We start from the raw sequence: 14,513 nt of genomic DNA on the forward strand, positions 1-14,513 counted from the left end.
TGTAAATGAATGCAAAATCAGTTAAGATTGTTTTAAAAGTGAAAAATTATTCATCTAAGTGAATTTTAATTTGTAAAATCTTGTAAGTCATTTACTTGATTTGATTGAGTCGTTAAAACTAAAGTGGCGTTTTGCGGGGAATCGGATTCTCTAACCTTTAGAACTAACGATGATAAAAATAGATAAGTAATAAAAGGCAACTAAAGAGAGAGGGAGAGAGATTTGGGTCCAAATTTGGGTTTTCTGTTCGCCTTGACCAATATTTAGACCCACCTGTCTTTGGGTTTTTGACCCATTTTTTTTTTGGATTTCGACTCCATTTTGTACCTGTCCTAAACTAAAAAAGTAATTGCACAAAATAAATATGGTAAAGTAAAAGACGACAAGGGCTTCTGCCCAAAAATAAATACAATATGAAATGCAAAAAATAAAATGGGTCTTCTAGTCTATCTTCTCCGATTATCTTTAATTCTTCGGATCTGTATGTCGGTTTGGAACTGCCTAGACTCGAAGAAATGAATAAGTTAGGCTTCCATGTCCGAAAGAAATTGAGAGGGTGGATTCCATAGCATTCGAACCGATTTTACATGCAAATGAAGAGAGTTAAAATTAGTATTTGATAGTAATTAGATCTTTCAAACCTGAACTCTGACGATGACATGATTCATCAATTACGAAAAATAATGCATCCAAGGGGCTCATGCACAAACATTATTTCAACTAAAACAGTACGAATAAATTAAAGTCGAATAGCATGGCTATCAATTGATAGAGAATTAATTACGAGGATACAAATTTTTATTTTTATTTTACTTAAGAAGGAAACAAGGGAGAAATTATACCATACACCCTATTATTATTCCATTATACGGATGGTTAAAAGACTATGTCTATCCATAATTAAAAATAAATCTAACTAACAAACTCATAGATGCATTCACACATATATTTCCATTTGCAGAATGTCCTCAACCTCAGTTTTAAAAAAAAACAGGAAAAAAAAAGATATACAAATCTTGTCATGTGTTATATAATCTCAAAACATACTAGTACCAAATAATTAGAAGTGATAAGAGTTGAACATTTCCAGCCAAAGAGATTGTAGCAACAGTGGAATAGATATTTAGCGATATCTTATAAGTTTTTATAGTTCCAGACGGAGGAACTCACAAAAAAAATGAGGCAATAAAGATCATTTATAACAACACACTATCGAAAGATCCGTTTATCTATTCATTTTACTTTCTCCAAACAAACCAAACCAAATCCCGACAATGCATGATTAAGTACCATCCTTTGACCTTATGCTAAAAAAAATATATACCCAGTAATCAATGCCAAATAAAATTCATGCTTCAAGTATTTTAAAGAAAATAAGGCTTAAACATTAGCGAGGCACGAATATGAAATGTATGATAAGAATATTAATTTGTGCATTAACTCGATCTAACAGACAATAAATCTACAAATATCAATTGTTAAATCAAGAAAACGGAAAGGGCATCATCCCTTAGGAAACAAACGACAAACTCCAAAACAACGAAAATGAGGGAAATGAAATAACCTCGGTATTATTCTCGACCATGACTTAAACACATACATTAAACCCATTTTTATCATGCTTCCCGGTAAAATAGAATGAAATGAAAAAACATGTAGCAAAAAATCAATGAAAACGATATTAACACAAGTATTAGGCAGGTGAAACCCACCATAAGGTACTGGACATAAAAAAATGAAGGAATAAAAGCTTACCGACTATCGAGTAAAAGGCGAAACGACATACAAATTTACTATTAGGTTTGAACATGTTTCTCCTACCTTTAAGGGTGCAGCGAAATGAAACTCAGACGAGCAGATATGGGTGACTTTCACCGACGACGAGAACTTCAAACCTAAATAAGAATGGAAACTTTGACAACAGCTTATCCCAAACAAAAGAGCTATCAAAAAAAATCTTTTGGAATATTTTTCTATATTAAAACAATGTTCTCCCTCAAGCTTTCTTTGTACTTTTCATGCTGAAATAATGAATGACTAAATTTCTTAACAAAATTTTTTTTCCTAATTTTCTCTGTAACTTTCTATTTTGCTCTAAAAATTTTCAAAAGAAAAAAAACCCTCCTCCTTTTGCAGTGAATCAAAAGATTATATAGAGGTCCAGAATGAGGGCCATGAATTTGGGGGGGGGGGGGGGCAACCTCGGAATCAAGGATCTTTCGAAATACAAAAACACCACCTAAGACTGTCACCAAAACGGACAGACAACCTTTTCTTGAAGTTTCAACTCCATTACAAAAAAGGGAAGAGGCATTGACGCTCAAGATCGAATTACTCGTCCTTGCAAGGCAACGTGGAGTCATCTCATCGGATGAACGATGCTCGCATGCCTTGCTCGACTGTAGGTTCGTACGAACGGAAAAAGACGTTGTGAAAGCCGACAAAATTGTAACACCCCCTTTTAGCTGCTGCTTTTGCATAAAGGAGAAGGAGGGAAATTGGGTCGGGTCAAGAAGGGAATTGGGCTGGCTGAAATCTGGAGTGGGCCATTGGAAAGGAGTAAAAGGGCCCAAATTTTGGTCTTTCGATTGAGGAAATGGGCTGTCCAAAAGAATTCAAGGTAAAAGTCCCAAATGGATTCACAGTGGATAAAAAGAAAATAATATTTTGAATTAAGGATTTGGCCAATGGATTGCAGTTTTGGCCGAATGAATATTAAAAATTAACCAAATTGAGTTGACTAGCAATTTTGACTTAACTTTAAATAGATGGAATTGACGTTAATTAATTGACAAGCCTCTTAATTCTACCAAAATAAGATGATTAATCTAACTATAAACTAAGGGCTCAAAATATAGGATATTAAATTGGACAAAATAAAATTAAAGAGCGTTGAATAAAACTAAAAACCAAATATTTTTTATAAAAATAAACTAAATATATGAAAAAACATAAAAGTATATATCACTTAAAAATTGACTAAAACTACTTTAAAGGGACTTGAAAAACTTTTGGATTTTTATAAAGTCAACTATTTCAAACTTGTTGGAATTTGAGAAGCTCGCGGATTAAATTATCGGAGAGAGTCAAAATTGGTTGTCAACAAGGGGTTGTGATGGGCCTCGACCTAATTCTTCATTCCAGACTAGACCACCAGCACCAAAGGGTAGAGGTCGTGGCAGAGTTCAGTCAGGTAGAGGTAATAGAGTTTCTAGTAGTGGAGTTGCAACTCAGCACTGTGGGGGTAATGGTACCACCCAGGCTGGAGGTGAACGAGAAGCCCACTGCTATGCTTTCCCCGGGAGACCTGAGGCGGAGACCTCTGATGCTGTTATTACAGGTATCATCCCAGTAAGCCATCAACCTGCGTCTTCGTTGTTTGATATAGGTTGTACATTCTCTTATGTGTCTACGTATTTTGCTGCTGAATTTGATATAATATGTGATAGCATGACTGTACCTATTCATGTTTCTACACCCGTGAGTAAGCCCTTACTGGTGGAGCGAGTGTATCGATTCTGTCTTGTTTCTTTGGCTAGGTATGACACTTGGGTAGACTTAATCATTCTGGTTATGGTAGACTTTGATGTTATCTTGGGTATGGATTGTCTTTATCCTTATCACGATGTCCTTGATTGTAAGGCTAAGACTGTGACTTTAGCAATGCCTGGTGTTCTGAGGGTTGGGTGGAAGAGTGTTAGTGGTTCTTATCCTAGAAAGGTTATCTCTTTTATTCATTCTTAGAGAATGGTGGAGAGGGGGTGTTTGTCTCACTTAGCGTTTATTCGGGATACTAGTGTTGAATCACCTCCCATGGACTTTATTTCTGTGGTTCAGGAGTTTCTCGATGTATTTCCTTCTGATCTTCCAGATGTAACTCCCGATAGGGATATCGATTTTGCTATTAATTTTGAGCCAGGAACTAAGCCTATTTCTATACCTCCATATCGTATGGCCTCAGCAGAGTTGATAGAATTGAAGGATCAGTTGCAAGATTTATTGAGTAAGAGTTTTATTCGCCCTAGTGTATCACCTTGGGGTGCCCCTTTATTGTTTGTGAAGAAGAAGGATGGGACTATGAGAATGTGTATTGATTACAGACAGTTGAACAAGGTTACAGTGAAGAATAAGTATCCTCTTCCGCGTATTGATGCCTTATTTGATCAGTTACAGGGAGCATCATTGTTCTCTAAGATTGATTTGAGGTCTTGGTATCATCAGTTGAAGATTAGGGCATCAGATATCCCTAAGACAACTTTTCAGACTCGATATGGACATTTTGAGTTCCTAGTGATGTCCTTTGGATTGACTCATGCCCTGCAACATTCATGGATTTTATGAATGGGGTGTTTCGACCATACCTTGATTCTTTTCTTATTGTTTTCATCGATGACATCTTGGTTTACTCCAAGACTGAGGAGGTCCATGTCCGACACTTGAGGATTGTACTTCAGAGGTGAGGGAAGAGAATTTGTATGCCAAGTTCTCAAAGTGTGAGTTCTGGCTTAATTCCGTGACAATCTTGGGACACGTGGTGTCCAAAGAGGGTATTAGAGTAGATCCGTCCAAAATTGAGGCAGTTAGAGGATGGACGCGACCTACTTCACCTACTGAGATTCGGAGTTTTGTGGGATTGGCAGGCTATTATTGACGATTTGTTCAGAGTTTCTCTAATATTGCAGCTCCATTAACTAGATTGACTCGACAAGATGTGTGTTTTCAGCAATCTGATGAGTGTGAGCAGAGCTTTCAAAAACTCAAGATTTTGTTGACTTCAACTCCTGTGTTGACTCTACCTAAGGAGGGTGTAGACTTTACATTGTGATGCTTCAGGAGTTGTATTGGGTGGTGTGTTGATGCAGAAGGGGAAGGTGATTGCTTATGCTTCTAGGCAATTGAAGTCCCATGAGAAGAATTACCCTACTCATGATCTAGAGTTGGCGGTTGTGGTATTTGTACTTACGTTATGGCGTCATTATTTGTATGGAGTGCATTGTGAGATATTCACTGATTATCGAAGTCTTCAGTATATCTTTAGTCAAAGAGATTTGAACTTGAGGCAGCGGAGATGGCTTGAGTTGCTGAAAGACTATGATGTGACCATTTTATATCATCCAGGGAAGGCCAATGTTGTGGCCGATTCTTTGAGTAGGAAGATTCATAGCATGGGGAGTCTTGCATCTATAAGTATTGAGGAAGGACCAGTAGCTAGAGATGTTCAATTGTTAGCTAACAGTCTTGTCCGATTGCAGATCTCAGAGGAGAGTGATGGGATGATTGCTTTTATTGAGGCTCGATCTTCTTTAGTCAAGAAGATTTGTGCACACCAGTTTAATGATGAAAAGTTATGTGTCATTCGAGACAAAGTATTGAGAGGGGAAGCTAAGGAGGTTGTCCTTGATTCTAATAGTGTCTTGAGGACCGGAGGTAGGATTTGTGTGCCCAAGACAGGCGATTTGATTAGATTGATCCTTGAGGAGGTCCATTGTTCTCGATATTCCATCCATCCGGGAGAGGCAAAGATGTATCATGATATAAGTCAGCATTAGTGGTGGTGTGGGATGAAGAGAGATATTACAGACTTTGTTTCGAGGTGTTTGACTTGCCAGCAGGTCAAGTGTGAGCACCAGCGGCCCGGGGGTGTATCTCAGAGGATGCCTATTCCTACTTGGAAGTGGGAGCGGATTTCTATGGACTTTGTTGTGGGTTTACCTACCACAATGGGTGGTTATGAATCTATTTGGGTTGTTGTTGATAGGCTGACCAAGTCTGTCCACTTCATTCGGGTTCGGGTGAAATATACGGCAGAAAAGTTAGTCGAGCTATATATCAATCAGATTGTGCGACTACATGGAGTTCCTATTTCTATCATATCAGATCCAAGCTCACTATTTACTTCTCACTTCTGGAAGGCATTACAGCATGGTCTGGGTACTCAGTTAGATATGAGCACAACATTTCACCCTCAGACTGATGGTCAGTCTGAGAGGACAATTCAGGTGTTGGAAGATATGCTTCGAGCGTGAGTAATCAATTTTGGAGATAGATGGGATTGACATTTACCCTTAGCGGAGGTTGCCTATAATAACAGTTATCACTCTAGCATCCAGATAGCCCCATTTGAGGCGTTGTATGGAAGACGGTCTTATTGGTTTGTTTGATTCGTCGGAGATGGAATCTTTGGATACAGACTTGCATAGAGATGCTATGGAGCAAGTCCGTATGATTCAGTATAGATTATTGACAGCTCACAGTCGATAGCAGATTTATGCAGACCGTAGAGTTAGAGCCTTAGTGTTTATGGAGAGTGATCATGTTTGGATCCGAGCATGACCCATGAAGGGTGTGATGAGGTTTGGAAAGAAGGGCAAGCTTAGCCCTAGGTTCATTGTACCTTTTGAGATTTTGAGCCGAGTGGGAGAGGTGGACTATAAGTTGGCCTTGCCACCTAGTTTGTCGGCAGTTCATCCTGTTTTCCATGTGTTTATGCTTCGGAAGTATATTCTGGATGAATCTCATGTGATTTCACTCGATTCTGTGGAGCTGGGTCCAGACTTGACATATGAGGAGGAGCCTATAGCTATATTGGATAGGCAAATCCGAAAGCTAAGGACCAAGGAGCTTGTTTCAGTGAAGGTGCAATGGAAGCACCGTTAAGTAAGAGAAGCAACTTGGGAGGCAGAGTCTGACATGCTTGCCAGATATCCTCAACTTTTTGAAGCTTCAGGTGATTACTTTTACTCTATATTCGAGGACGAACATGATTTTTAATGGTGGATAATGTAATGACCCAAAAGATCCTCTTTAGAATTTTTAATATTTGTTTAACTTAAGTTGATAAATCGATAGTTTATGGGCTAAAGTGATAATTTATGTAAGACCCTATACCCTTTAGCCTATATTTAATAAAATATGTGGGTAAAACCTATCACTCTTAGTACTTAATTAATTCAAAAAAAAAGGAACAAGAAGAAAGGGCGAAGGGTTTTGACAGTTGCGGCTTACGAACTGCTCCGAGTAAGTTTCTTTTGCCTTTAGGTGCTCGTTAGTTTCTGCACACATATGTATGTATATAGCAATAATATAGGCAAGTTTGTGCATACTGACTCATTACTATTACTATTATTATTATAATTAAATGTGAAACGTGTTGATTGTAAATTAACTTCTGTCACTTTATGTACATTTGTTTGGAATTGGAAAAGGAATACATCAGTGGCCAATCATTATGTAATGATGGCCACGTGATTGCTAATTAAATATGATAATCAATTGATGGTTTTGGGTTGTGAATTTTATGTTGTATGATGTAGTAAAGGTTAGTGTTTATGACATTAATTTTTGGTTTCACAATTTTCTTATAGTATATGTTAACCATAGTATTGTAGTGTTTGGAGAAATTATGACTTAACCCCACACTTGAAATTTAGGAAATATGAGATTTAACCTTAGCCTTGAAACATGAAAAATATGATAGTTGAAATATTAATTGACATCAAGAATTACAAACTTGATTATAAATTTGGGGCGAATTCTTAGGTCAAGGTTAAACACATAAAAGCGTGAGTGTTGTTACTTCTGAAACCTTATTGTGCGTATATACTTGAATAGATTCCATTGGTTTGGAAGCTCAATGAAAAGGGAAGGCTCAAGTCCAAGAGTAATTATTCGATTGGCTAAGACAAGTAGATTTATAAACTCTTGTTAAGCGTATGAAATTCATGTATTTTCTTGTGTGACGTTTAGAATGATTTGGAGACTTGTTGCTGATTTGTTGGTGTTGTATTCCTTGTTGTAAATTGCGCTTTGTTATCAAAATGGTTATCTCCTCATTTTCATTTGAGCATGTCATTTGTATTGTATCTGAGACATGGTTGTGGTAAGAGGATGTACCATTTCGAAGGTCATATCGCGCGTCGCGATGTATATCATATTTTGAGGGAAGTATCGCGCGCCGTGAAGGTTACTATTCTCGAGGGTCATGTCGCGCGCCGCGACAGATGCATGGACAGATATGTCCCCATGGGTCTCGGACTGAGAGATAGCGGGTGTGTATCTTTAAGAAAGACATGCATCACTATATTTAACAATGCATCTCATGGCATTGCACATTTTATTATTGATGAACTTGAACACGTGTTTTTCTGATCTTGTGAGTGTTTCTCTGCGAAGCTTGTGACTGTTGAATATTGAGTTGTTATTGAGAATGTGTAAACTGATAGAATGTGATTATTGAGTTGTGTGTTTGGTAAATTATAAACTATTAGGCTGTAGTGTGGAGGTTTACATAGGGTGTAAGGAGTACCCGTATTTTGTTCACTTAACTTGTGTTTAGAGGTTCGCTTGTTGGCTACTACGTGGTTTGGTACTCACCCCTAGTTTCTACAAATTTTTGTAGGTTACGAGCCCGGATTTTTGTGATACCTTCCATTCTCTTTGTTTCGGAGGCATCTTGTGGAGGATTGGGAGGTAGCTGCTTGTCATCTCAGCGAACTTTCCTACTCCAGTTTATGACTTTGTTTTTACTTGAAAGACAACTTCATTTTAGACTTTTATTTTATTTCAATTCTAATATTTACATTAGAGGCTTGTGCACGTGACAACCAGGTTTTGGGGATTGAATTATATGACTTGGTTTCATAATAGAAATTGTTGTTGGATTGTAATTACTTCCGCACTTTGTTAGATATTGGATTTTAGGCTGACTTGTGATAAATCTATTATATTGGGGAAAATTAGGTAATTTTGATTACTGAATATGTTAAATGTGACTGTTTCATGCATGCACCTTTCCTTCTATGGGAATAGTAACTTTTTTGTACGTGGTCCCACATTTCTTTCAGGATTTTTAGTTTTTTTAATTCACAAGTCCCCCACATGGCTATTTTACGACAGTGCATTTTATTTTGTTAGCTATTATAACAAAAAAATGACAGTATATTCTAAATTTTAAATATTTATATTATTCTTAATAAAAAAATTTATATTTATATAATATTTTGTTGCTTCATTCTGAGCTAAGGTTTTAAGGTTTTTAAAAATTTCGTGTCAAATTAAATTATATCACATAAATTGAAACTAAAATATATTAAGTAGTAAAAACTAGTACCCTTAATTCCCATTTTATACAAACTTTTCTTTTTAGTTCGTCCCAAAAAAAATTGATCTTTCTATAATAAAAGTAATAATTTAACTTTAAAATATCAAAGCAACATCTTAAATCACAAATTATAAAATTTTCTTATTTTTTATTTTAATATTATATCAAATCAAATGATGTTACGTAAAATTAAATGGAAGGAGTAATATTTTGGATCTATAATACTCCTATATCTTTAGTTTAAATGGAAGGAGTAATATTCTGGATCTATTATACTCCTATATCTTTAGTTTTGTTTCCTCACATGTATTTACTTGTTCCTAATTCTATATAAATGGAAGTCTTCAGCAACACTAGAAATTACATACAAGAAAGAAAATGATGAATAATGCACTGGTCTCATATCTTTTCATACTTTCTGTCCTTTTCAATTTACAACAAACCCACACGTGGCTATTTTACTGAAAATGTATCTTGTTTTGTTAGCTACTATAGCACAAAAAATTAAAAATATTTATTGAACTTTGAATAAATTTAATTTAATTTCTTAATGATGATTAATTAATAGTATAGACCCTGAAAGAGGTTCACGAATACCATCATTATTTTCTAAAATAATTCAAAAAAATTAACTTAAAAATTTAGGGGATAGTAATTTCACTAGCCAATTGAATTTTTAATCACTTTTTTTTCTTTTTATTAAATAATTAAATAAAATATAAAAGTAATTGTTTGATTTCGAATTAATAAGCAATTTTTTTTCTATAAAGCTATTAAAATTGAAAGGGCTCCGTACAAAGTTTCTTTTGATATAATTTATTTTCTACTCTTTATACTTTTATGTGTCATCGTTATATCAGAGGTTCGTAAAATGTTAAAGTATAATAAAAGTAATTTTATTCTAGATTGATTTTTTTTTTCGTTTTTGATTTACTTTATATTAAATAAGTATAAATATTAAAGCTAAATATAATGTAGTTTGATTTTAATAGATTTTTATACCTAAAGAGCCCACGTGGTAAGTAAATTAAATGGTTGAAAAAGAATTACATATCAACAACTTCAACCGACTTTTCTGATGGCAGTAAATGCATTAAAAGGGTGGGTTGTGGAATAAAAAAAAGATGATATAACCCACCCACCCCCCCTTCCCCCACTGCATTGCTATATATATATATATATATGCAGTGGATCCATCGTCAAATCTTTCTCTGCTCATCACCTTTCCTATTTCAGGTTCCTATACTCCTTAACTTTTCTTTATATTTCTGTTAGTTGCCAAAATTTGTAAAAATATTCAGCCTTCACCATTATATAATTTGTATATTTAACAGATTCAGAAGAACCAAAAACATGTCTTCTAGGCTTACTAATGAGGTATATATCAACTTTCAACTTTATGTATTACTATTAATTTATTATTCTCGCGTTACAACATAACTTGCTTTATAAGATGAAATTAGTATATATGTTTTGGGTGTGTGTGAAAGAGCTTTCTAGCTAAATTATTATCTTTATATACAAAGTTTAACAACAAACACTTTTTTTATTTTATTTTTTAAAAGATATTCATCATAGCATATTAATTGTGGAGTTGCTCGAAATTAATAAATATTTAGATCTCAAGTACTGTTTTAGTTATTTAACTTGACAGATCCAATAATTTTCATAAAGGAAAAAAAACAATACAGTATGTGATCTACAATCTTAAATTAGATTATTATAATTAGGGAAAATACATCAAATTCCTCAACAAAATTCACTTTAGTACTTTAACAATACGAGCGTTTAAATATCCCTTTACTAATTCTGAACTAATTAAATATCACCCTAAGAGCTGACGTGACAAAGTGGGTGTAGTCATTCTCCTCAAAACGCGTGAACTGATAAAAAAAATAAAAGTTGAAAGGTAAAATCATACACGTAACATTTTTATTAGCCAATATCTAACTAATATTTTTTTAAAAAAATTTTACAAGTTAAATTTAAAAGAATGTGAAATTTATTTTTAGAAGTAAATAAAATTTGTGGGTTCAATTATTTTTTACAAAATATTTAATATTTTTGTTCTCTCTTTATTTTGTTATCTTCCCAAAATGTCTTCTTCACCATGAAAGAATAAGGGGGAGAGGGGAGGGGGGAGGGGGGAGGGGGGGGGGGGTTAAAGCGAAGGGGTTGAAGAAGATGTGGCAATTTTGATTTTAGAATGTTAATTAATTAATGTAATGAGGTTAAGAAAACAAAAGGTGAATAAGTAAAACAAAATAAAAATTAATGACATTGTGCTGACGTGGTGCTTACATGATTATGATGTGGCATGTGAGAATGGTATTCTACTCTCAGGGTTGTATTTAATGCAATTCAAAGATGGTAAGGGGTATTTAAATGCCCGTATAGTGAAAGTACTAAAGTGAGTTTTGCTTCCAATTTCAAGTTGGATTTGATTTATTTTCCCTTATAATTAAGCTAGCGTTTGGCCATAGATTTCCAAATATTCTTGGCAAATATTATTTGAGTGAAAATTTGGGTAAAATTTCACCATGTGTTTGGCCATAAAATTTGGAAAATATATTTCATCTTTTTAGAAAAATATGATTTGTACACACAAGTTTTAAAAACTATCAAAACTAACTAAAAGTTTGTATTACAAGTCAATTGAATGTTGGTTACAACAACAACAAATAATGTCCATGACACTGAAGCAATGTGGTAATTTGGAGTGAGTGCAACAAGAATTATTCCATACATTGTGAAGTAGATAAAGTACATGACTTTGTTACCTAAAGCCAATTTTTAATAATTTTTATCAACAATCATATCATTATTTAATATTCACTAAATATTTCATCACTATTTTGGTGTTCACGTAAAAAATGATATAATACAACGCAAGCAAATACTAGAGAGGGTGTTTTTGTAAAAGATAAAAGATTGGGGTAAAATTTTAATTTTTAAAATATCCCAAATAATGATATTTGGCCCAAATACTAGAAAAAACTAGTATTTGGAAATTTGGGATATTTGCCAAATAATATGACAAATTGTATGGACAAACATTATTTGCCAAATTTTTCCCAAATATTATTTGGAAAATTTATGGCCAAACGGGCCCTAAGTACTCTCCCTTCAAAATATAATACCAACATCCCCCATTCTTTTTTACTTTAACCTGAGCCATCTGATATATTTATTAAAGGATCATATAGAGGATTTTTTTTTTCCATTTTTTGGTAAATAACGATATTATATATATTACTGCATCATACAGGGAGCCATAGGCTCAATGCTACCCAAAGATTGCATATTACACAAAAAGGTAGAGATTGATGAATACAAAACAGTAGTGTTACCGACATTACTACTATCTAAATTACTATGATTATAAGATATAGTTAAGATGACCCTTTTCCTTTGCTTCCCTGTCTGATCATCAGCAAGTATGGAGTTGACAAAATTTGGTGGCGCGTTCAACACAACAATCTCTTCCAAATGTTTTTGTGGAGATGCTTCTTTAGCTAAACTATTTGCTACTTACTTGTTTTCCCTATATGTGTGCCTTAGCTTAGTGTTATTCAGTAGGTGAAAAGCCACCTGCAGTCAAACAAGAGATTAGATTCATTAGCATGAGGATTACAAAGTAGTTGTATGACTGCCAGAGCATCCATTTCAATTTGTAACGGTTGTATGTTGTGAAGTTGAGCAATGCAGAGACCGTGAAATAGCGCAAGCATTTCAGTAGCTAGAGGAGATGTGTTTTGTACTGATCCCATGAATCCAATAATCCACAATCCGGAAAAGTTGCGAATGACTCCACCAAAACCTCCTTTTTGAGTAGTCTGGAGCATGCCCCATCAGTGTTTAATATAAAATAGTTAAGAGGAGGGGGTGACCAAGATAAGTTGAAGGAAATTGACTTTCAGATCGAGTGCTTTGTCCCAAAGAGTGAAACTCAATAGATTTTTGAATTGCTTGTCTGTAATCTGGATAATTCTTGGTATGATTAAAGTGGTTAGTATTTCGATTAATCCAAAGAGTCTGAATACCAAAGAAAACAAGAGTGGATGAAAGGATGGGATAGATAGGAGTTTCCTTAGATTGTTTGATTATTGTAGGGATCCAGTCTAGACGACGTGCAATGATCAAATCTTGACGATTTAGTAGATGTAAAAGTTTAATATTAGACCATAAAAATTGTGCATGGGGGCAGAAAATTAGAATGTGGTTGATGTCTTCGACTAAGTTGTGACATTGAGGACAAATATCTTCTGGTGAAATGCCAATGTTCGCGAGAATGATTTAGTGTGGAGTTTTTGATGAGAACATTGCCTAACAAAAAAAACAAATTTTAGGTGGAATAAAAAGTTTCCTGATCCAGCTAAAGGAGGTGGTGTTTATGTCGTTGATGGCTGGACAAATTGCTTTGTAAAGAGACTAAGTGGTGAAAATCCAACTAGATGTCAATCCCCAAGTGCCAGTGTCCTTAGCTTGAGTGTAAATTGGGATATAGGTTGATTTAATGTTATGAATTGTGGTGTCATCCAAACTGTGAATGACCTAGTCTAGATTCCATCGATGACTAAGAATGTAGTCTGCTACTCGCTGTGTTAGGCAATTCCGAGGTAGAGAGCCTATAAATTTCTGTTTAAGAGTCTCATTTGGATTTAACCAAACGTCTTCCCAAAATATAATGTCTTTTCCATTACCAATTTCCCACTGAATGCCTTGTTGATAGGTTAGCCAACCTCTAAGGAGGTTCACCATAAGGGAGTAGTGGTCTTTTTGGGGCAGCCGTTGGCAGGAATGTAATGACTTATCAGTATTTTAGACCAGAGAGCCGAGGCCACGAAAGATTTGCTATAAGGGCTTTGCTTTTGAGGAAAAGGTCTTGGATCCCAAGACCTCGTGAATATCGGTTCCTAGTGATGATTCTCCATTTAAAAAGGTGTAGTTTGCGAGCTTGGGTAGTAGAACCCCAAAGAAAAGCACATTGAAACTTGTTAAGAGTAGAGATTACCTGTTTTGGAAGTTCAGTAAATTGCATGACATGGTTTGCGAGGCTATTAAGAGTGGATCGGATAAGAGTAGTGCGTCCTGCCATGGTTAGGAATTTTGTTTTCCATCCTGCCAGACACTCATTAAAGTTGTCGATGAGCAATTGGAAATCCCTACTTTGATAACTAGTATGGGTAAGAGGATATCCAAGATATTTTCCCATTACAGTTCCTTCTTTCATATGTAGGGAACTAGTAACATACTCATTATCTTCCTGAGATGAATTTCTCGATAGGAAGACGTGAGATTTGTTGTAGTTTATTTTTTGCCCTGAAAAGGATGAGAATGTATTGAGGGTGTCGATGATGGTGTTACAGCTTAGGTGGGTTATTTTGGAGACAAAAATAATATCATGCGCAGA

At 35.0% G+C, this 14,513-nt stretch overlaps 1 protein-coding gene across 4 annotated transcripts in view; it reads left to right on the top strand.

Annotated features, from left to right (window-relative positions):
* The first annotated feature begins 10,183 nt into the window (after positions 1–10,183).
* The window catches only part of LOC101251091 (probable 3-hydroxyisobutyryl-CoA hydrolase 3), a 73,722-nt gene continuing 69,392 nt past the window's right edge, over positions 10,184–14,513 (top strand). For all 4 annotated transcript variants that reach the window (XR_003246946.2, XM_010322971.4, XM_026031194.2 and 1 more), the window contains exons 1-2: positions 10,184–10,336; positions 10,435–10,477. Coding sequence is in view for 3 of the 4 variants with exons in the window: in XM_010322971.4 (XP_010321273.2) it covers positions 10,454–10,477 (24 nt within the window). In the remaining variant the exon portion in view is untranslated. The remainder of the gene's footprint in view (positions 10,337–10,434; positions 10,478–14,513) is intronic.

This window comes from Solanum lycopersicum, chromosome 5 (genome assembly GCF_036512215.1).
Source record: "Solanum lycopersicum chromosome 5, SLM_r2.1".
Lineage (NCBI taxonomy): Eukaryota > Viridiplantae > Streptophyta > Magnoliopsida > Solanales > Solanaceae > Solanum > Solanum lycopersicum.